This window comes from Corapipo altera, unplaced genomic scaffold (genome assembly GCF_003945725.1).
Source record: "Corapipo altera isolate COAL_440 unplaced genomic scaffold, ASM394572v1 67, whole genome shotgun sequence".
NCBI lineage: Eukaryota > Metazoa > Chordata > Aves > Passeriformes > Pipridae > Corapipo > Corapipo altera.
This window is the reverse complement of record NW_020884906.1, coordinates 5,394,379-5,417,377: the sequence shown is the minus strand read 5'-3', so window position 1 is coordinate 5,417,377 and position 22,999 is coordinate 5,394,379. Positions and strand designations below refer to the sequence as shown.

The following is a 22,999-nucleotide window of genomic DNA, read 5'->3' as shown; positions in this document are numbered from 1 at the left end:
CATTTCATGCAATAGGAGAGGGGATCTGACCTACCTTTTGTAATATAAAAGCTCCTCTTGAAGTAAAAACACTCTGGATTTCAATTCATTCCTCTCGTGAAGGACATCCCGGAGCTCCTGCAAGGTGAACCTCGGCCGATTCGGATCTTTTAAGTCCAGTGCCATCTTTTCTGACTCTGACAGACAGTCATCATTGTTTGGTTCTGCCTGGGGAGTGAAACATGGGCTTTAAATTCATCATGTGAGTGCAGGGTGGAGGAGTCTGAAGTATTTATCAGAATATTCCCAGCCTCTTCCTTTCAGCCCTATTAAATCCTCACTCAAGGGAAACACAGAAATTGGAAGAAGAAAAAAAATATAGAAGGAATTTGTTTTTCATGATAAAGACTTTCAGCTCAGGGAAAGAACAGCTCAGGGATCTGATCCCTTTGTTCCTCCCTGTGCACACGGGACAGGTGAGACTGGCAGGCCTGGACACAGAGTCCAATCTGAGCCACCTTAGAGGTGATAAAGCTTTTCTGTGGAGAAATTCCTGCCAGAAAGTCCACTGAAAATGTCCAATGTTTGATAAACAAGCCAGTTTAAAGAATTCATTCTTTTAACAAATGGGGTAAATCAAACATCAGCCTTTTACATAAACACTGAAAAAACCAACATAGCAAAGGTCATACAGTTCCTTCCAGCTCCTCCCTTTGGATGTAAACATATCATGTGGAGGTTTAAGTTTATATCCCTCTAATGCCTTCATTTAAAAAGCAGGAATGGTGTTAGCACCAGATCTGGATACAAAGTGGAAGAAAGCTGCAGATAAGAGGGTTACACACCTGTACCCTTGTCTCTTCTTGTCCTCTAAGAAGAGTTCACTGGAAGCTTGGAGGAATTTTATCTCCCACCACTGAGTCTCTGGGGTTCCCAACAAGCCAGCCCTTGCTCTCTAGGCACATGTCTGGATTGCCAGGCCTGTGGGGCTGCTTCCTGTCCCCTCTAGCACTTGCTCAGAACTCTGTGGCACAAACTGCTTGTGAAAACATGGTCTGTGTAAGTGCAGCACACAGGACACCATCAGTCAGGTCCTCTGCTGTTTTTCCACTCAGTGGCTGCACAAAGAGCTGAGGACCAGTTAATGACAAGGGTGCTTGGAACTGAGATGTTGAAGAGCAGCTCCAAGCCTTTAGATTACAAATGCTGCAGGATTTATAACAATACAGATAAATGCAGGACACTCTGTTCCACAGAAGTGCATTTGAAATGTAGCAAAGTCCATCTGAAATGTGCTGCTTTTTGCAAGGACTGATAGAGGCCAGCACAGGAAATCAGAGCTGCCAGGTCAGCCACCAGCTCTCCTTGCAGGATGCAGAGATCAGAGTCTCCGAGCTCCTGTGTGGGATACAAGCTGGAAATTTGAGGAGCTAAGGACTGAAATTCATAAGCACTCCATTTTTTTAAGCCTGATCCCACCCTCTTTTAAGGTTGTGTTTGTGAACCAGTTTTACCATCTGCTTATCTGTGGTTTCAGGTGGAACCCGGCTCATGTTGGTGCAATGGGAATTCCCAGAGCAGGACTGCAGTCCCTGTCCTGCAGGGATGAGGCAGCAGAGTGATGCTCACTTGGGCACTGTTTGATCACCCTTTCATCCCAACACATTCCTTTGCACAGGCTACAGGGAATAAAGATTGATGCAACCTAACAAAAGCTTTACCCAAACACTTTTCGTCCTCTTCACTCCCTAGGTTATGGTCTGAGCTGATGTGTCTTGTTTTGGTTGTATATTTGCCCCACACCATTACCCAAATAAGCTATTTTTGCTAGATTTTGCTCAAATCAGCAGAGACTGAGCAGCCTGTAGCCAACACAAATGTCCTTGACTGAAGCCAACAAGCAATGTCCATTCAGGAACATGCAGCTATTCCAGCTTTCTGCTTGCCACTGCAATTCCTGTCTGAGCACTGTCCTGGCAAAGGGAGCGGGAACGGCTCTAATTAGAAGAGTTGCCATTGCCATGGAACTGATGAGTTGGGGAGAGGTGAAGAATGAATCCTTTCTCTCCAGACACTGAGGACACTTTCACTCCTGCTGGCTCCAGGCCTGGGCTCCCCAGCCCCATTTACAAAGCTGGGTGTCCTGGCTGAATTAACAGCAATTAAATAACCCTTTTCATCATTAATGCAGTGCTTGGCCAATTCAACAGAGACATGTTAACACAACGCTAGCTCTCACATTCCAGGGGGGACCAAGGTACCCCACAGCCTCTGCCTCTGCTTCTTGATGTGTATTCTGCCCACTACCAGTGAAGTGGGTGTTTCACACTCCTTTGAAGCAAAGATTTGTTCTGATATCTGGCAAACTCTGTTCTCTAGTGTGTGACCCAAAGGATGTAGGATGAGTAGCCAAGTCTAAGTGGAGAGCTGTTCCCTCACTGCTGACTTGTGCTGCCACTCTGCCTTCTGCAGGACTGGTTCTCTCCTTTAGGAAAGAGGGGTTTGTTCCAGTGGATCATCATCCACCCTTACAGGGTCTTTCCTGCACAGTGCAGTGACATTGCTCACGTCACACCTGAACACAAAGTGCTGTCCTCAAGTCCCACCACTGCCTCTGGTGTGTATCAATCCCATTTATCTTTATCCAAAGAGGTACTTTGTATGGCATCCAAAGCTTTTTAAAAGCCAGTTTAAAAGTGATTTAAAGTGCCTCTTACCTTCACTTCCTCCCCATTCTGGCTCTCCTGGCTGTCCTCACCCTGCAGTTTCTCTCGGAGCTTCCCCAGCTCTGCCCTCAGGCTGCCCATCTCCTGCTCCTTGGTTTGCAGATACGCTTCCAACTCCACCTTCTGCTCGATCAGGGCCTTCCCCTGAGCCTCCACCACCGTGATCCGGTGCCGCAGGTCGTGGTTAATCTTCATTAACCTGTTCTGTTGCTGCTGAAGCTGTAAAACATCAGTGCAAGAGGTCAGTGTCCCCTCAGCCATCAGGCGTGGTGGCCAAGTCTCAAATATCATGTTAGAGAAATAGTGGGTTGGATTTAATCTGGAAGATTCTCCTCAGCCCCAGATTAGTTTGTTAATATCTAATTACCTGCTACAGTTTCAGTCACCCAAATTTAATTGGTTTCTAGAGGAAAGCGGCATTTTTCCCCCAGGACAGGGAATTCTCCAGCTAAAAGCAAATCCATCACTTCTTACAGTTTCAAAAAAAGCCAGGTTGAAGGACAGGGTGGCTTATGGAATTCTGGATCAAGTCTTAACCCTGAGTAGAAGAGAGACAAGGTAGAGGAATCCTTAGTATTCAGGTGACAAGTCCCTTGCTTTGAGCTCTGGGGCTCTCCCAAGGCAGGATGCGACCTGCTGGGTGTGTATGGACAGCCCCAGTTCCAAGGGCTGCAGCACCTGCAGGAGGCACTTGGGCAGAGCAGAGATCACCTAGGCCTGGCCCTCACTAGGGCAGAAAAGTCCCATGGCCTAAGGAGAGGAGGCAGTGTGAGAATGGGAAGCAAAATATGGGTAAGGAGGTCATTCCTCCTGACACAGAAAGTGCCAAGATGTCATGTGATCCTGGAGTCACCACGGAGTCTGTGATTCATCGAAGACTAAACCTGGAACAGAAGGTCACTGCTGGCAGCAGTGACCTGGGCTGAGCTCAGGCCCTTTCCTCCCAGCCCCTTCCCATGCAGAGGTAATCCACACAGCATCCCTGCGGTGGGAATGTGTGTGTGGAGTCCCTGCTGCCACCTCTGCAGACAGAATATGTAAAATAGACAGCAGCCCACTCACCCACAGCAGGGATCCCTGGGTGAGGCACAGGGTGCTGAGTTTGCACTGCCAAAGCTGAGAGACATTCAAGCAGCCAGAGAAAATCACCTGCCCTGTTCCCATGCCAAGTGTGTGGCCCAGGACACAGCAGTGTGTGTGCCCTGCAGCCTGTCCTGCCTGACCATTCTGGGCACTGCAGAGCTCTGCTGGACACTTCAGCTGCAGGACTAAGAATCTGGCATTGCTTATACTTTTACATTAACTTCGAACTTGAAACCAGGCTATGGAAGCATGGGTGAGAAAGAAGAGAAATAGGAAGGCCAAGAGCCACTTACAGCCTCTACATCCTCATTTTTAAGTCCGAGTTCCCGGTCCTTTGCTCTGATTTCATCCCTCTGTTTATCAACCACTTCCTTCAGTTTCTTCATGACTTGTCGCTCTCTCTCTGACATCCCTGGTTAAAAAACAAACACAGAAAACAAACCAAGGACATTTAGAAGCTGCTGAGGCTGAGAACAATAGCAGTGAGAGATATTTAGGTAAAGACTCTGGCAGTTGCCTGCTGGTAAAATTACAGAGCTGTTGGAAGATGCTTTAGAGGTTACTTCAAGGGTAACAGAGAACACAGATAACACAATCCACTCCATAAAGCCACTGCACAGAAACTCCTTAAAAAAGGAACTGACAGTCCTCAGAAACATTTGTAACAGTGAAGTGCCACTGCTGCATGTTGCTGCTTCAGTAGTTTTACATCAGTGTTCACATTATGCCCCAGGGAGCTTAGTTATCTGTGTGAAAATCCGTGGAATCAGCTGGCCAAGGCCTTGTGAAAATTGCAAAAAAGATGGTCTGGATCCTCAGCAAGATGTAAACAACAGTCACTGTCGTGGATAGTGTCTGGATCTAAATCAGCTGAGGAGCACTGGACTAGAATGATTTTTTTTTGTTGAAACCCAGTGTTGTGTTGGGTGAAAGCAGGACCTTCAGAGGGTCCCCCTTGAACCTAGAACAGAACTTTAATCTGAATTATGCTCACATATTTTTTCCTCATGTTTTGCCACCATCCTATTGTGTAATGATTCATTTTTAGAATAACTGTACTTGAGAGAAAAATACTACATGAGATTTCACTAATGAAAGATGTTCTGAACATTGCCAAGAATCCAACATTTATCCTGTCTGAAAGTAAATAAAGGGTTAGATTAACCTGAAATCTGACCAGTGAATCATTAGGAAGTGTCAGAAAGCACAAAACAGGAAGCATTCTTCCATGTGCCATTACGGAGATAACTGGGATCTGGCACTGCAGTGATGGGCTCTTGGGGCAGACACAGAGCAGAGGATTTAACTTGGTGAGATGATGAATCCCCTGCTCTGGCCTTCCCTGACACTGGCACAGAGACGTGTGGTCTGACAGTCCTAAATTATCACATAAAATCACGCTGCACAACATCCTTGGAAGATGAAACCCTGTGACCAGGGCAGTGTCTGCCTGCTCTGGCCAAAGTCCAGCCCAGGCAGGAACTCAAATCCAGGGGCTGCTGCTAATTCTGTTACCTTTGGCAAAGTATTTTATTATGTAGGTCCTCATCTTCTTCCATTTATGAACTGTGGGTGGTGATAATTCACTCCCCACTCTGGGGTGGCTGGAAAACCTCTTCCTTTTTAATATAGTAAAGCAGTTCCCACATCAGAAATATGCTCTTTGTGCATCAAATGCATGCAGCCAGGCAGGTCTCTGCTTTCTAACATCAGCTCAGACTTTCTGGTTTTGTTCTTCCCTCATCAGAGAAATCCAGAGTTGGTCCGTAAAAGAATTTGGCTGCATGCCTGTAGGAACTCCAACTCACAGGTCAGCTGCAGTGAGAACTGATGGATAACACAGCAGGGCAGGACAAACCTCAGAGAGGGAGTAACTGGTGGCTGTGCTCTCCTGCAGCAGCTGTGGGCTCCTGTGTACCAGAGAAACAGGGGATACAGCAGCTCTGATCCCTCACTGCCAAAGGACCAGGCTGTGGAACTGCAGAGAACAGGGAACTGCCCTTCTGGGAAAAGGACTGGTGGTCATGGCTGGCTGGGAATTTGGTTCACAGGGCATGTTCCTGTCAAACCCCAGACAAGAACAGTCAGTGACATGGTGTTCTCATTCTAGTGTTACATTCTCATCTCTTGTAATTCTGTGGTGCATTTGCCTGCTCTATTTCTGGACCGTGGTCCTTATCATCCCTGTGCTCTGGGTTCCAGTTCTTTGAAGGATAATTTTGATTCTCTGCTGTGGTACCAGCTCATACCCACCAGGGAGGACAAGGACACCCTGCTACTTAACTCTCCTGTCACACACAGGTCTGGCACATCACTGTGTCCCCAAAACTCACTGCAGGTTCCCGGATCCACCCACTGCTGCCAGTCTCAGGCCTGGGGCCTGAAACATCAGCTCTATTTAAAAACAAAAAAATCCCCAAACTTTGCCTTGAAGTAGAGGAACTGCAGTGACACTTTAGACTGGTGGTTTCACCCAGAAGGAGGCAAGACTAGTGAGTGCAGCTCTATTCATGAGAACTTGTGAGGGGCTTTGAGATCTCTAGATAGCAGGTGCTATTTAAAGAATAAAGTACCATTTCAGTGCTGACTACTTTTCCTCCCACTGGGCTCATTTTTCTCCCTAACACTTGGTGAACCTAAAAAAATTCAACTGTGTGCACAAATTGCTCTGATTTTTATTTCAAGAGGAGGGGAAAGGAAAGGTGGGAAGCGTTTGCGAAACAGTCACATCTCCTTCCATTTCCTCAGGCACTGGGAAGGAGGAGAGGGAAATCACTAAATGCCCTAAATGTAAAATAATTATCTCTAAATGATTCAAACTCTAATAACTGCAAGATCTTAAATGGCACACCCAGCCAGCTTCCCCAGGCACATCCTATGAGCAGCTTCCTGTGGATTGCTGTGATCATAGCATTGTTCCAGCAGGGGAAAGGAAAGCAGCCAGGAGGGGAACACCAAAGGAAAAAAGAAAAGAAAGGGGGGGGGGGGGGGAAGGAAAAAAACCCCATCCTTTATGCTTAGGGATCTGTTTAGTGTTGTGTTCACACATCTCTCACGACAGGCCAAAGTGCCAGGCAGGGCTTGTGGCACACTGTACCACCACCTGAACACTTGGAACAAGTTCAACTCCACTTTTGAAGGGAATTGTAAGTTCTGCAGCACAGGAGGGTCACACAACTGCTGCCTGTCCCCTACCACAGCCAGGCTGAGACAGCAGCTCCCTGCTGCACTGACACACAGCCTGCTCGTCCTGTCTGACACACTTGGATCAAGTTTGCTTGTGGCATTTTCCTGGGATATTCCACTCAGTCAGCACCATCAGGCAGTGCCCAGCTTGAGCTTGGGAGGAGTCGCATTAATGGCTGTTACAGAGTCATCTTTAACCCCTCCTGGGTGGTTTGTGTTGTGCCACAGGTCCTTTCACAGGAACCCTGCTCTGCTCAGACTGTTTGGATCGTGCACACCCAAATCAGTGGCCTCTGTTGCCTGTGCCAGAAAAATGTGTGGTGAGTAAGCAGGAGCTGCTGATGCCTGAGGCCAGTGCTGAGGGGAGACATGAGCACAATACTAAACCATGCTGAGGTGGGAGCACCAGAGTCTGGGCAGAGTTAGCCCAGCTAACACAGCATTTAGCTTGAAAACCTGCCTCTCTGGACTCCCCATGCATCAGATCACAGGATGGAGACTGCAGAAGAGCAGCAGGACTGCTTGCTGACTATCCAAACAAGTCATTTGAGACAAATCTATCCCTGCTCGTTAATGACAACATTTTCTAAAAGCAAACCAGTTGGGTTTGTTATAATAGATCCCAATAAGAAGATCAGGCTGATATAAATTAACATGATTTGACTTAAACTGATGATTTTGGTTGAAGAATATCAGTGATCCCAGAATCTGAAGTCTGGAATGGGTTTGTGGGTTTTGTTTGTGTTGTTATACTTGGGTTGACACAGTAAAAATAACATGAAAAGCACGTCTGGCATTTGCTTGGCTGGCTGGATGTGAGGAGTATGGCTATATTTAAATGCAAGCACATGAGCTGCAGCGAGCTAGATAGCCCCTGGAAGGGAAAAAGAAGAAAAAAAAAAAGAAAAGAAAACAAAGGGGAAGCTGGTTCTTTATAACGAGATGTCAGTCTCCACGGCCCATGACTCACTGCTGCCATTCTGAATTTTAAATGGGAGTTTAAAAGCCTGATGTTGAGCTGCTTCTTTGCCACTCACTGACTCCTAAATTGAAAGCACTGCATTTGGTTTTCAAAAGTGGTCATCTTGAGAGGTTTAACAATTTTTGCTTTTTGAAGGTTTCATTATGCTCTCCCCAGGGCAGGTGAGCAGTGCAGTGCTCAGCCTCGGGGCGACAGCAAGCGCAGCTTCCACAGTGTGGGACACTGCCATCCTCCTACAGCAAAGCTCCACTCAATCCCAGCCTCTGGTGTCTGCAAAAGAATATCCCTTTGTTCCTAAAGCTCAACTGGAGAGCTGCAGTGGCTCAGCTGGGTGCTCTGTTTTCAGACTGGCCTGTCACTTTGCACTCACATCCAGGACATCATGGAATGGACTTGGGATCTCGAATTCTGTGCTGGGAACAGTGGAGCAAATGGGAATCTGTTCCTCTGCTCCTGGGAAAGAGCTGTTGGCTGAGCTGTGGGTGGGAGCTGAGCCTGGCAATTTTTTCAGTTGCTGCACTTGCAGGTATGTCTTGTACTTCCTTCTGCTGCAAGGAAGGTGCCCTCAAATGGGTTGTTTCAGCTCTTCAGGATTCACCCACTCCCTGGACTACAAATCTCTTCACTTATTTTAATTGGCTGTAGGTCCCAAAAAAGTGAGGGAAGCCTAAAAGCGGGTAAACCAAGTAAAACCAGTGTCTCCTCTTCTAGCAGAATATAGTGATTTCTCCTAGAATATCTCCATACAGGGACTGATACAGTTCAGACAAAGAAATCTTGATGTGCTACTTTACCAACAGTTCTCCTGAATGAATCAACAGTTGCACTTGTTTCTGTGCATGATGGTGTGAAATAAACACACTGAATGGATTATTCTGTTTGTATGAAAAAACATAAGCAGGGCTTAAGAGTGTTTTTTGCAAAATGAGAACTAAAAAGTGATAGACCAAAAAGTTTATCTAGACTTTACTTTCAGAGATGCTTCTCAGACAAACAAAAAGTTGTTCAGGCTTTTCTTTCCCTCGTACCTTCACTTCTTATCATGTGTTCAGTGTCATCATATATTCAGAGATTTTTCTAGTCAAGTAAAAAAACCAAATAAACAAACAAGACTCCAAACCCCAGACCTGCATTAATCTACAGGGGAAAAAAAACCACACTAGAATATCCAGTCAAAATATTTTGATAAGGTATTGCTTTTTATAACAAAGCAAGTATTGAATTTGAAGTGTCAAACTTGCCTTCATGCTTCTGAAATTCCTCTTCTGTGAAATTAATGTCTTTGTGAGACAAGTTTGTCATCAGCTGTTTATTCTCCTCCTGCAGCTGTGCAATTTGGGTAAGAAGGTCCTGTGCTTCCCCTCTCCAGACATCCTCCACCAGTTCTAATTCCTATAGGGTAGACCAGGACAACACATTTTAAAGCATGTTAAGAGTCTTTGACTGGACTATTTACAGTAACAATCCTTCTATGATTCCTATGGAAAACAATTAAATGAGGCTACTCTGAGTTTCTTAGAAGACATCCGCTTTTCTAATCCCACCATGAGGAAACTAATCATCCAAGTCCCCTTTTGGGATATGCTGAATGTAAATACACAGGGAGATCATTCCTGGTGCAAACATTTGTGCCATGCAAGTTATACCTAAAGGATGGTTCCTTAATGCCCTGTTCTGCTGTGAGGACCAGATTAAGGGGGTGCTGTGTTAGACAACCAAACACGAGCAATAATTCCCTCCTGCATCCGAGGAAGCAGCTGCAAAGCTGTTCCAAATGCCCCAAACCCACCCCACAGTGAGGATCAGGCAGTCAGGGTTAGACGTGCTCGTTCTGACCCAGCAGCGCCTCTGCTCTAAATTTCTGTTATGAAACACAAGTGTAAATTAATGTGTGTGATCCAGTGCAGCAAGGCAGAGCTCCTGATCCACGTGGTAAACACAAGCCCAAACCGTGGTGCTTCCTATGCAAATGGTTCCCTCTGGAATGTCTGAGTGGCATCTGTGTTAGCGGCTGTGGGGCCGGGCAAAACAGCTCCCATTTGTAGGGACACTCCGTGTCAAGAGCAGCTGTCACCAATCCTCACAAAGGTCAAATTAGGACAGAAAGTATAAAGTCCTCAAGGAAAACAGTCGTATTTAGAGCTTTGCTTGTTCCAAAAGCTTCTCTGTATTTCACACTCCTGCAGTGGGGGGCATTCCCTGCTCCGTGTTCACGTATGTGCTCCAAACAGAAAGCTCCATGCAAATCCCCCGAGCCAGGCTGAGTCACTGCTGACTCTCACATCCATCCACAGGCCCCTTTCCTACCTAACAACAAAACACATTCAGACAACAACCCAGCCAAGCACAGCTCCAGGCTAAAATAAGCTCTGCTGAGAGATTAAAGGACAGCTCTCTGCTTTGAATGTATGCTCTGATAATGGGAAGTCGTGTTCCTGGTGACTTTTGGGTCCAAATGCCATTTTATCCTGGCATTTATTACTGTATTGCTGCTAAAATTTCTGTGGAAAACACTGTATGGCAAAGAGACAATGAGTTACATAAAGGTGTGGTAAGCTGTGCAGGTTTAACTATTAAAAAGGAAAGAAAATGTCATTAATCACCTACTTTGCTTAAAACTATCTTGAGAAAAAAGCACATCTGTAATGAAACTGATATTGCCAAACACTTGCACTATTTACAGTGATGCTGCCTGTTACAACTCTGGAGCTAAAATAACGCAGTGACCTATTTTAGCAATAAAACAGCACATTCATCAGCTATGAGAATACAGATAAAACCAAACCAGAATGATCAAAACCCCCCAAAATTTCTAAACTTGTATCATTTAGGTGTGGCTGCACTGTAAACACACAGCCATCCTAAGATTTGCCCAGGCAAACTTTGTTATTTATTGCTATTGCAGAGCCCAGTGAATTGGAGCAGAGATTAACTTCTGACTCCTCATTAGTGGAAGTACCAGCCAGAGAAGGCAAATCTACAATTGGTGCCAGCTCAGGGAACCCCAGGCAGGGGGTGCTAAGCCAGGTTTATAGGCAAAACAGATCTACACTTAAAGTTTAAGTGCTAAAATCTCATAAACTGATGCTTGCACTGGCCCCTAAAAGCTTGTCTGGGTAGGGGTTTTAGGAGGCTTTTGGGCCAGAACTATTTCTCAGTCTGACTTTTTGTGCTTTATCAGCACCTGCCCTGTGAAAGACTCTTCAAACCCTCACACTGGAACAGAGGTGATGCCACACCACAGTTCTACAGGGACCTGGTGCACTGGGAATCAAGTTGATTAAAAAAATACATGTATGTACCTTGTACTTTATTTTGTTGTTAAAATATGGTTCCACCAAAGTTTCACGTGGATCGTCTGAACGCTCCCTGAGCCCCTTCAGGACTCAGAGAAGCTGCCAGAGCAGAGGTGTTTGACTGCAGGGAGATCAGCTGACACCTTTAGGAAACTTTTTAACACTTATAAGAACTTTAGAAACATCTACACAGAACAACTTGTACAATGACTCTGGGTCAGTTCAGTATCCACTTCACTCTGCAGCATTTGGGAAATATCCAACACACTTTATCTGTTCTCCAGACCTCCTTCCTTCATACTCTGGAGGCTTATCAAGGCTTTGTACATTAAAGATCTTTCACCATCCTTTTCAGAGACATTGCCCTAAGACTTCCTCTGCAAAATGTTTTCCACATGCTAAGTGAAAGACCCCTAGATTACTCATTTAAAAATGTAAAACTTGAATTTATTTAAATTAAAGGCAAATCTTGAAGTTTGGGCTCTCTTTTCCAGAAATTCCCTGTCTCCTGTTTACTCTGATTCTGTGTGGGAGCAGGAATGGCATGAGGCAGCAGTGATGATTTAGCACAGTCACTGGAAGAACCATTCCTTTAAATCAGTTATCCCGATGGTTTAGAGATTGGATCTGCCACTGCAGTGACTGGAGTGTGCTGTCCTGCCACAGGAGGGTAACAGGATATGGGAAATGATCTCCACCTTGGGCTTTCATGGGAGTGGGGTCAGGGAACACCGTGACCTCCCCAGAACAAGCGAAGGGACATCTTGCCATCAGAGGATGGAGCAGGAATTTGGGAGAGTGCTCTTCCTCACTCTCCAGCTCTAACACTGCCCTGAAATCACTTGGTCCTCCATCTCTCTCCTATGACTTTCCTCCCCAATGTGCGTGCCAGGAAAACTAGAGTGCTAAATCATTCCCAGCTCCGGAGAGGAAAGTGTATTCTTGTCGGTGACCTTTCCTGGCCTAGCAGGAAGGAGCACTACCCTCTCGTCAGGACAGGGGATGGAGCAGGAATCCTAATCGGGGAGACACAAGGGGAAGGAAATGCTGGGGAAGAGGAGGAGAATGGGAAGGAGGGAGGAAACTTCCAGGAGGGAAGGAAACACAAAACAACAACACGCCCAAACCCTCAGCGACGCTAAGGCAGCATCGGCCCGCCCGGGCCGTGCCCCGCCCGCTCCCCCCGGCATCCCGGCTCCCTCTTTGTTTTCCCGGCGGCTGCGGGGGGTTTGGGCGGCGGGGGGGGGGTCTCCCCCCGGACCGGCTGCGTTCTGCGGGGGCAGCGCTGCCCCGCCGCGTCCCCGCGACCCCCGCCCGCACCTTCTGGTGCTTCCGCTCCTTCTCGATGCGGTCCATCCTCTCGAGGCGCAGGCGGTCGAGCTCCAGGCGCAGCTCCTCCATCTCGGGGTTGATGTGGTTGCGGCTCACGAGCACCTCCAGGATCTCCAGCACCCGCACCACCTTGGGCATGAGGCGGGCGATGGCCTCGCAGCCGTGCTGGTCGATGACCCGCTCAAACTCCTGCCCCACGGCCGAGGCGATGTCGTACACGTCCATGACCGTCAGCTCCGCCGCGTTCTTCTCCAGCGCGGGCGGGGCCCCGCCGCCGCCGTCCATGGCTCTGCCGGCCCCGCGGCTCCCGCATAGGCGGCGGCGGGGGCGCTCCGGGCGGGGCGGGACGGGCCCCCCTGGCAGCCGCTCCCCGGCACGTCCCGCGAACTCCGGGGCGGCTCGGCCGGGGGTGTTTAAACTTGGCCGGGCGGCGCTGGGGGAGCGGCGGCGAGAGGCGGGCGCGGCGTCCCCGCCACCTCCGCCCCGCCGCCCGCGGCCAATGCCCGGCTCGGGGCGGGCCGAGGGCGGCCCCGCGCATGTCCCCGGTCCCCGCCGATGTCCCCGGTACCCCGGCTTGTCCCCGGCACCCCCGCTTGTCCCCGGTGCCCGCGGCTCCCCCCGTGCCGGACCCGCCGCGATGAGGAGCCGTGGGAGTCCCTGATCCGCGGGGCTTTGCTTTCCCCGGGGACAGGAGCATCGCCAAGCGAGAAGCATCCATCCTTTTGCCGAGCGGCTGCAGCAGCGCCGGGAGGGCTCGTGGTGCCGGGCAGGAGAACCGCGGTGTGGGGGGGGGGGGGGCAGAGCTCAAAGCCGCCCGTGCTGGGGGGTCCCACACAGGTGCCCAGCGCTGGGGCGGGTTCGCAGCATGGGTAGGGACGCGCCGGGGTGTCCGTGGTGCCCAACAGCGAGCGCAGTGCCCGAAGTTAAGTGCCCCGCGATGGAAGTACATCCCAGCACCGGGATGGAAGGGGGAAGATGTTCCCCGGCTCCAGGAGAGGATGGAGGCGATGGGTGGCTGCGGGCACGTGGAATGCGGTGAACGAGCCGTTCTGCAGCGCAGCGAGGGGCTCGCACACGGCAGCTCATCCTTAGGGGCTTTAGCTGCTCATCCTTGGGGGTTTTAGGCCCCCGCTCTGCACAGTAACAGAGTCTTTACTGTGCACGTGTCCAGAGGATCAGTGGAGGGTTTTATACATACAAGCAGTTTGCTGGCGTGAATCTGCTTACAGATAATATAAATTAAACCAAAATGTGTTTTTCTGGTCAAGTTTTTCAGTGTTTTTGCTTTCAGGTGTGACTGTGCACGTTTAGATGTTCTTATAGTGTTTAGGAAGAGGTACTGTGGATGAGTCTTTACAGATAAATTAAATGTGCCTGGAAAAGATGAGTTAAATGTACCTGGAAATATTTTTAGGTCCCAATCCTGCCACTCGCTGTGTGCAGAGTAGGAATAATGCATTTTATTTTGGACAAGATAGGATGAATAATGTCAAACACTGGGACAAAGTCAGGAGAAATAACACTGAAGTTCCAAAAGCCAAGCTTGGAATGACTTGAGATGTGCTGTATGTTGTGAACACACCATTAATTATCTACTTTTAGCAGGTGCAGGTGAACAGGAGGGAGGGAAGATGGGAAATGCAACACTCTGACACCCAGACCAACTTTTCCACACAGTTCTGTCCCAACCACCTTCCATCACAAGGTACAAAATATCCATGTTCTTCGTGTGCTGCCAGGAGGCACCAGGGCAGCCAGGAGAGCAACAGATCAGTCCCCAAATACCCAAGCTTGGCATTCAACTGCCTAACTTACAGCAAGAATCAGTGATATCCAGTGAAAGTATTTCCCTATGTATCGTTCATGAAACTCATTCCCAAAGCTGAGCATCACAGGATATTGCACAAAGTTCCAGAGAGAGCAGGAGGATGAATAATGGTATAGTCATCCTTTCCTGGCAGAGGTGCTTCTGGACGTGTGAGGAGGGGGAGCAGCCTGAGCAGAACGTTTGGAGAAGGCTCTGCAGTGCCTCAGGGGAGCAGCTCTGCTGGGAAATCAACGTTTTGGCCAAGTCAGAGAGGAGAAAAAGAGCTTATGCCACAAGGATTCAGCATTGCAAGAGTTCATTGTTATGTACAAATGCAGGTAGAGGAGAAATGTAACAAAGTGGGGAATGTGAGAGTGGCAAGACTAAAACTGTTACTGAGGTAGATGAAAAACCAGCACAGTTTGTGCTGCGGGAAGCAATAGGTTTGGTGTTGGCTTGATCTCTGAAAACGACTTGGCACGGAAAGTTTCTTATCCAGCCACGTTCGTGACCTGCAGCTCTTCAGGTTCAGCTTTTCTTGCCAAAATCTTGCCCAAACCCTGTGCCTGCACTGACACAGCAGCTCACACCTGGCAGCTGGAGGGAGAACAGAGTTTACTGACGTAAATCAAGCATTTGGGTTACATTTGTCAAGACAAACACACCCGAGTATCACCAGGAGAACAAAAACCAGCGCTTGTTGGCAAACCCGACATGAAAATGTGTCACTGCAGAGCCAGGTTGTGGTTTAACTCTTCTCCAGATCATTAAACAGCTACTCATGGAATGGGCTGCCTTAAGCACAGCAATTTCTGTATTTCTGGCTGAAATTTTTAATTGGAAATTCACGTTTAAGCCACACAATGAACAGCTTTTTACATAGTTACATCCTCTCAGGTGAGGCAGGATCTGGATGTGTCCTGACTGTGTTTCCTTGTGCGTGAACAGCCCACCAGACAGGCATCCCTGTCAACTTCTTAAACCTTGGCTGCTCCCAAAACCTCTCCCTGGCTGTGGCAGGTTTGGGTTTCCGGGCTTCAGGAGCAGCGGCCTCGGCAGGGCTGCGGGGACAGCAGTGGTGACAGCTGCCTCCCCTCCCTGCTGCCTCCCCCTCGTTCCCTCGGGAGCCCCCTCATTCCCCCAGGATCCCCCTCATCCCCTCAGGATCCGCCTCATCCCTTCAGAATCCCCCTCATTCCCTAATCCTCTCAGGATCCTCCTCATCCCCTCAGGATCCCCCTCATTCCCTCGGGACCCGTTTCCCGCCTCCCGCTCTGGCCCCGCCCCGTTGCCGGGCAACGCCCCCTCACTCGCGCGCCCGCCGCGCCTCGCTCCCATTGGCTTCCTCCACCACCGCTCCTCCCCCTCCTCCCCTCCCATTGGCCCCTCCCAGGCGGCTCGTCCCGCCCCCCGCGGAGCGCGGGCCCCGCCTCATGTTTGCCCCTCAGCGGCCGCCGTAGCTCAGCCCGTACGTGGCAACGGGGTGGTGGCGGCCAATGGGCGGTGGCCCCGTGCGCCGGAAGGGGCGTGGCGTGGGCCGGAAGCGCCGCTCGGTGCCGCTGTGCCGGGCTCCGCCATGTCGGCGCTGCGGGCGGTGCTGGCGCTCCTGGCCGCGCTCGCCGCCCCGGCCCAGCCCTACTTCGTGAGCATCGATGCGCACGCCGAGGAGTGCTTCCTGGAGCGCGTGCCGTCCGGCACCAAGATGGGACTCATCTTCGAGGTGGCCGAGGGCGGCTTCCTGGACATCGACGTGGAGGTGCGGCGGCGGCGGCGGCGCGGGCAGAGCCGCCGACCTTGGGCGGCGCGGCGGGGCCGGGGCCGGGCGGGCGCGCGCACTGGAGCTCTGCTGCGTGCGGGACCGGACCCGCCTGCCCGGGCGGTTCGGGGCGGTCCCTGCGGGGGCTCCGGGCGGCGGGAGCGCCCCCGGCCTCATGTGGGACCAGGGGCCTCTGCTGCTGGTCGCTCCTGCTGTGGCTGCCTGAGCCTGTCCTGCTGCTCTGTCCACTCCTCCCTCGGGATTTTCTTTCTCCGTGTAATAAATTATTGGGCGGGAAGATGAGCGCGGTCGCTCTTCGCCTGTTCCGGGAGCGCTTCCCCTTGAACCCAGAGGGGTTTGTTGTATTTAGTCAGGGATTACCATCTGGAAGTTGTGGGTGAGTCCTTCTCGTCAAAGAGGTGTCACGTCAGTGGGAGATCCTGAGTGAGAGTTGCTGTTGCCGTGGTGAAGAGCAGAGTTTTCTGTTTGGGGCAACTTAAACGCGAGAGGGGTTAAAAAGCAGGGGAGTTGTTGCCGAGAGTCCTGTAACGGTTTTAAGTTACACGTGGCTGTGGCACAAGAGTTGGGAAATTGTGAGATCTTGTTCAGGTGTCACCAGTGGAAGCTCAGCAGCAGCTTGGCCCGGTGGGATGGAAATTCAGGATCACAGTGACCCTGGGAGCTCCAAACTCAGGCCCTCAGTCTGTTTGAAGTGGTCACTGCAGTAGTGCCCAGCTGTGTATCTGAAGTCATATTGACTGTTAGAGAACGGCTTTTTTCCCCTCTTTGTTTCCCTTGTCACACCAGAGATAAGGTTTCCCCTGCAGTTGTTTGACTTACAGCCCCAGATTGTGGTTTCCTTGTTCTTGGGTGCTCCTTATCTCCACCAGGGAGGCCAGGGAGGGAGAGGCTTTTGTATGACTTTCTTTACCAAGAGGTTTGTGAAATTTTAAAAGAGGCTTCTGTACAGAAAAACTGTACCACAGAGTTGTGGGAGTTGAGCGGTGCCAGCCCCGGGAGATCCCAGCTGGTGTTGGTGACTGGGTAACTCCAGGGTGTGTTTGCAGTGCTGTGATGGTGCATTTTAACCCTCTGTGCTGCAAATGAAGTGTGTGATTTTTTGTTTTTCCCCCCTTTTCCAGATTACAGGGCCCGATAATAAAGGGATTTACAAAGGGGATCGAGAGTCCAGTGGAAAATACACGTTTGCTGCCCACATGGATGGAACCTACAAGTTCTGCTTCAGCAACAGGATGTCCACCATGACCCCCAAGATAGTGATGTTCACTATTGACATCGGGGAGGCTCCCAAGGGCCAAGACATGGAGACAGAAGGTGAGGAACATTCCTACAAGGAAATCAGAGAGCTTTTCCCTCCATGCATGACTTGTGAACTCAATAGGGCTCCCAGGATTCCCGTTCCTTCAGGTGTATCAGCTGTCCTGACACAGCTCAAGTGGATGTTTTTACACCTTGTTACACACAATTTAATGCAAAATCACCACAGAATCCCTTGGCCATCTGCAGAAACTAATGCTTCCATCCTTTAGTCCTTCAGCGGTGCCACTCTGATTTCTAGTTGGCTCAGCAGTATTTAGACCTCCACAGGCCTTAATTGAGCTCTGACAAATGTGCTATTATCAGATTTTCCCCATAGCTGTGTAAATGACTGTTTTATCTGCAGCCCTTTGTCCTGTACCCGTGTTCATCTCTCACACTTCTCTCTAGGTGGTGGAGATACCTGGGATGGTATGTGGACTGCTTTTTGAAAGCTCCTTGGCATCTTGTCTCTGGCACATGTTCATTCACTAACAGCTAACTTGGCTTTTCCTCTGTAACATTTGTTTGGAGCATGAGAATGTCTTGTTAATAAACTACCCAAAAGGTCTGATTCTGAGCAATGCTGAGCACCCACAGCTCCCATGGACAGGTTCCCATGACAGTTTGTGTTCAGGTGGTTGTTTCTGGCTGACAGAAGATTTAATCAGGAGTTTTAGGTGAAATTCAACTAAATACTGAACATGCAAGAGCATTGGATGTTTCAGGCAGTGGTTGCTTTCTGTTGCTGAAGGGGATGTTGAGTAATCAAGGGGTTTGGAAGCAATAAGCTGCTTCTAGCTTATGAATTATTACTGATGTGTCAAGGGAAAAACTCAAACTTGTCATTTGCTGTAAAACAAATAAATGAAAGTATTGCCTAACAAGTCATAAAGTTTATTTAGAAATCGCTAACTGTAGCTAGAAAGGCAACAAATTCTTGTTTTCTATTTTAGCAAGTAAATTACTGTGAGCATTGATTGCTTGATGCCACTTGAAGAGTAACACATTCCTAACTTTTTTTTAAAGGCTCACTTAAATCTTTTTTTTTGAGTCTGCATATATCTGTTGTAAAGAATATTAGTGCAGCTTTACATTTTTAAGGCAGTTTTCTTAAGTGAATTTTTTTGAGTGTGTTTAAACAATCCCTGCAACTTTAGTTTCTTTTCTTACTAATTAACTGCACTTACTGCAATGACCACTTGGCCATGAAAATAAGGGATTTATGATATTAGCAGAGGGAGTGTGGTTTGCACAACTGTTTAGATTTTAATTGTCACTTGTGTGAGTGTTATTCTCTCGTGCTCTTTTTTGGCTGTGTATTTTGAATAGCTTCATTTTAAGATTGGGATCTGAAGCACCTAATTTATAAATAAAACTGTAATAAGGTGGTTTCCAAGTCAAGTGTGTCCCTTCAAAGGAAAATGTGTTGGATTTTGTGACTTTTTTTAAGAGCTTATTGCTCGGGGTGTGTTTGTGGAGTGATACCTTGAACTTGGTGCTATAAAAGAAAACCTTTCAAATTACTTGCCTATTTTATTAATTTGTAGGTGGACAGTTCTTTGAGCTTGGATGGGTTAAAAAGATCCTGTGATTGACAGTCAAATCACTAAATCTCAGATCTCTGAGCCTTCCATTTGCTGAGCTGTCTCCAGCTAATTTTCTGTTGCTGGTTTGGTATTTTCCTGCTCTCCTGCTTTCACAACACACCAGAACCTGGAGCCTTGTGCCCTCTCAGTGTTGTGCCTCAGCTAAACCTGAAGATCACAGGATGAGATTTGTTGCTCCAGAAAGTGATCTCATTTGCCAGCATCATGATCTTGAGCTAAATTCTCAGTCATTCTATTTTTGCAAGCTTAACAACTAGGAAAAGCTGTCATTTGCCTTGAGATAATTTGCTTGGAATATATTGGATGAGATTGGCAAAATAGCTGTTAGTGTGTGGTATTGATCTCGTGTGTCCTTCCATTCTATTTTTCTGGGCAAGTATGTGCATATTGGAAATACTGACTCTAATTTGTGTGTCTCCTGCCTCCTAGTTGGATGTGGAGAAATGTTTTCCCACTTGTTTAATACCATAGAGACACATTAGGGAAAGTGGTGCTGTGAAAACTAAACTTTGCTGTAGGAATAGAAAGTTTTACAGGCTGCGTTTGTCAGAACTTCTGCAGCAGGAAATTAAGTTTAATTGTTCATAAATGTTAACAAATTGGTTTTTGAGTCATTAACAGACTTACTGATGCTTCTGAAATTATTCTGCAGCTCACCAGAACAAGCTAGAAGAGATGATTAATGAGTTAGCAGTGGCCATGACAGCTGTGAAGCATGAACAAGAGTACATGGAAGTTCGTGAAAGAATACATAGAGCAAGTATGTGTCTGACTTCAGTGCCTTCTCCCCTCTCAAATGAACTTGTAAACTGAAATTTAAAATATGAGCCCATGAAAACTATTCCAAGTTACTTAAAAGAAAATAGTTTAGAATAAATTCTGAAGGACCTGCCCATAGAATAAAGAATGTAGGTGAATTTTACAGTCATCCTTTAATTGGCTTCCTCTCATGTAAGAAGGGTTGTTATGGAAAATAATGTTTGCTTGATTGGTGTCAATTCTGTAGTTGTTTGAATGGTGTATTTCTGGGGATACCAGTGATGATATTAATTCTTAATCTATTTACATGGGCAGGTAGAGACAGGACAAGAGGATGGTTTTAAACTGAAAGAGAGTAATTTTAGACGGGATATTTGGGAGAAATTCTTCCCTGACAGGGTGGTGAGGCCCTGGCACAGGTTGCCCAGAGAAACTGTGGCTGCCCCTGGATCCCTGGAAGTGTCCAAGGCCAGGCTGGACGGGGCTTGGAGCAACCTGGGCTAGTGGGAGGTGTCCCTACCCCTGGCAGGGGTTGGAATAGGATCAGCTTTAAGGTCCTTCCAACCCAAACCATTCAGGGATTCTGTGATTTGGTTCCCAGGAATAAATTTTGCTTGAACTATTACTTCACCCTTGAAGTGGATGTGGCTTAATAGCTGAGCCAAAGTCTTTTAAATGTTTCACTGGAAGAGAGCAGAGCTACTGTTACTTTCCTGATGAACTCTGCAGTCACAACCCCCACATGCTGAAACACAGCTTTAAAGTGAGACTCAGAGCTCCAAGTGCTACCTTGGGGTAACGCCAGTGAGAATAAAGGGCAAATATTTTCAATGTGAAAATACTACATTCTGTTAAAGCATTGGACCCTCAACTGTTTGAACTTATCTTCAGTTTTATGATGTTTGTTACTAATGGTCTGATTTAAGAAAAATCTGAATTTTAGAACTAAAGATGGTGAACCTTTAGAGATTAGGAGTTCCCTGCTTGACTTTGAGACTGTGAAAAAGCAAGTGGCTCCTGTCTGGCAGCTCAGAGAGGCCAGACAGAGGCTTGTAAGGTGGGCAGAATAGAGAAGGATGCTGCAGTGTATGTCCAAAGTGGGTTTAAAAGCAAACTTCAGAAAAATCCCTCCCTCATCTCTAAGGCTGCAGGGCACTTCTGGGCCACGACATGACACAAACACCTGTGGTTTATGTGCAGTGTTTCACTTCCCATGACAGAGTGTTTCAAGTTTAAATGCTTTGTAACTTACTGTTTCTCATTTTTTTTTTTCCTCCCCAACAGTCAATGACAACACAAACAGCAGAGTGGTTCTGTGGTCATTCTTCGAGGCCCTTGTACTAGTTGCCATGACACTGGGACAGATCTACTACCTGAAGAGGTTTTTTGAAGTCCGAAGGGTGGTCTAAGAGTCCTCCTGCAGTCCCGGGTTTCAGTTCACTCTCTACCAAACATCCTGGTCACAAAAATAAGTCACTTAGTTTTCTGAACCCTCTTTACTGAACTGTAAAACTTCTTTGCTTATGTTCCTTCCCAGCTGAAAACGAGTTGTTTTTATATATCTCCTGTAGCAAAAGCTGTGCTGAAATCTTGTCACTTTATTGGCATCTTTTTCCCACTGAGATCTGCGCAGTCTGTGTGCTAAGCAAGGTCCAGGCAAGCTGCAAACGCTGTAACTCACTGTAGTAACAAGCAATGTTGATGTCTTCTCTAACTTCTTTTTCCCTCTTTCCATAAGTATTTGCAGTTCTGCCCAGGGAAACGGTACAAAGCCCAAAAGGTGACTGTTTGCATTTTTACATCTTTAACTCTGCAGTAGGTGTTATAAAATTGAAATAATCCCAATAATCCCTTCCCCACTCACAGAAACTGCCAAGGAAAAGGTTAAAATTCATACCTAGTTGCTATTTCAAAGATAGTCATCAGCAACTAATTACATCAACTTCTTCCCAAAGTTCTTTTAAACGAAATAGTTGCTGTGAAAGTGCTTTTTCTCTGCTCATCACCAAATGTTCCTCGTACGGTTTTTAGTCTCCTGAAGGTTTTATTTGGAAGCCAATTGTGTGCAGTGTCTTGGCAAACACTAGCGAACCCTTTGGCTTTTGCAGGTCCAAAGCTCAGACTGTTTGCCCAGTGCCCAGGGCATTTAGTGTTCAGGAAATCTGGATTCCTGAGGCCAAAGGGTTCCGGATTTGGGGGGTTTTTCCACGCTATGCAGCCCTTGTATTTAAGTGCAGTGGCAAACTCTGCCATGATCTGATCAGAATTAGCATAATGCTAAATACTGGTGTGTTTTCTTTTTCAGGCACATGTAGATTTGTTTTTGTATAAAGTTCCTTTCCTCGGTATCTGATGATTGGTTTAAAAAAATTAAAGCAGCGTCTGATGTGGGTGCTGAGCCAGGATTATGTTGTGACTGATGTATATTAGTTGTAATCATTTTTGGGGGTGGGGTGGGGTCTTTTCCAGGGGGGAGCCTCTACAAGTAACACACAACAGTTTTGTACAATTAATTTAAAATTTGTTACAGGTTTTCATGTTCCAGGTAAAGTTTTTTCAACCTCGGGCAAACACTTGCAGCAGTTCTTCAGAGAGGTGGCTCTTACACCTTTATTGCAACTGTTGTGTGCCAATATTTTTGTGTAAAACACTGAAAATTGAATTCTAAGATGTACATTTAAAAATTGCTCGTGAATCTAAATATGACCCAGGTTCGATAAATAAACAAATTCTTTAAAAAAAAAAAAAAGGCAACTTTGTGTTGTTTTTCTTTGGTGCTTTAAGGAAGTCCAGATTAACATAAAGAGGTTTTATAAAGTATTTGTTTAGTAATGGCCATAAATTAAAACACAAGAAGTTCCACCTCAACACGAGGAAGAACTCTCTATGGAGGGTGGCAGAGCACTGTAGCTGCCCAGGGAGGACATGGATTCTCTTTCTGGAGACATCACCAAACCCACCTGGAATTCCTGTGTCACCTGCTCCAGGTCACCCTGCCTTGGCTGGGGGGTTGGACTGGACGATCTCCAGAAGTCCTAACCCTAAGTGATTCTGTGCTATCTTAGGATGTCAGGAATTTTTCCAAACTCTATTCCCTTTTCTGGGCAGGTGGAAGAAATTCCATGTAATTCTGAAGCTACATCTTTGCTCCCCGCCCCGAGCAGCC

The 22,999-nt window shown here is 47.6% G+C and overlaps 2 protein-coding genes across 6 annotated transcripts in view; one reads left to right on the top strand and one right to left on the bottom strand.

The window, feature by feature from the left end:
• RILPL1 (Rab interacting lysosomal protein like 1) overlaps positions 1-13,004 on the bottom strand; it is a 31,570-nt gene extending 18,566 nt beyond the window's left edge. For all 4 annotated transcript variants that reach the window (XR_003529112.1, XM_027652217.1, XM_027652216.1 and 1 more), the window contains exons 1-5: positions 12,573-13,004; positions 9,198-9,348; positions 4,082-4,200; positions 2,697-2,924; positions 35-207 (exon numbers count right to left, since the gene is read on the bottom strand). Coding sequence is in view for 3 of the 4 variants with exons in the window: in XM_027652217.1 (XP_027508018.1) it covers positions 35-207; positions 2,697-2,924; positions 4,082-4,200; positions 9,198-9,348; positions 12,573-12,869 (968 nt within the window). In the remaining variant the exon portion in view is untranslated. The remainder of the gene's footprint in view (positions 1-34; positions 208-2,696; positions 2,925-4,081; positions 4,201-9,197; positions 9,349-12,572) is intronic.
• A 2,915-nt stretch (positions 13,005-15,919) lies between these two features.
• On the top strand, positions 15,920-22,582 carry TMED2 (transmembrane p24 trafficking protein 2). Of its 2 annotated transcripts, XM_027652214.1 has the most exons (5): positions 15,942-16,147; positions 17,290-17,482; positions 17,876-17,896; positions 19,727-19,834; positions 21,118-22,582. In XM_027652214.1, exons 1-5 carry the CDS (start codon positions 15,968-15,970, stop codon positions 21,240-21,242), a joined length of 627 nt encoding a protein of 208 aa, XP_027508015.1. In that variant the 5' UTR covers positions 15,942-15,967; the 3' UTR covers positions 21,243-22,582. The 2 variants fall into 2 exon arrangements, with proteins under 2 accessions (XP_027508016.1, XP_027508015.1); XM_027652215.1 differs by lacking the exon at positions 17,876-17,896 and having other exon boundaries at positions 15,920-16,147.
• The last annotated feature ends 417 nt before the right edge of the window (positions 22,583-22,999 follow it).

Coding starts and splice junctions, on each gene's coding strand:
- TMED2 (XM_027652214.1), top strand. CDS start 15,968: ATGTCGGCGCTGCGGGCGGTGCTGGCGCTCCTGGCCGCGCTCGCCGCC. Junction 16,148..17,289: donor TCCTGGACATCGACGTGGAG/GTGCGGCGGCGG, acceptor CCCCTTTTCCAG/ATTACAGGGCCCGATAATAA. Junction 17,483..17,875: donor CCAAGACATGGAGACAGAAG/GTGAGGAACATT, acceptor ACTTCTCTCTAG/GTGGTGGAGATACCTGGGAT.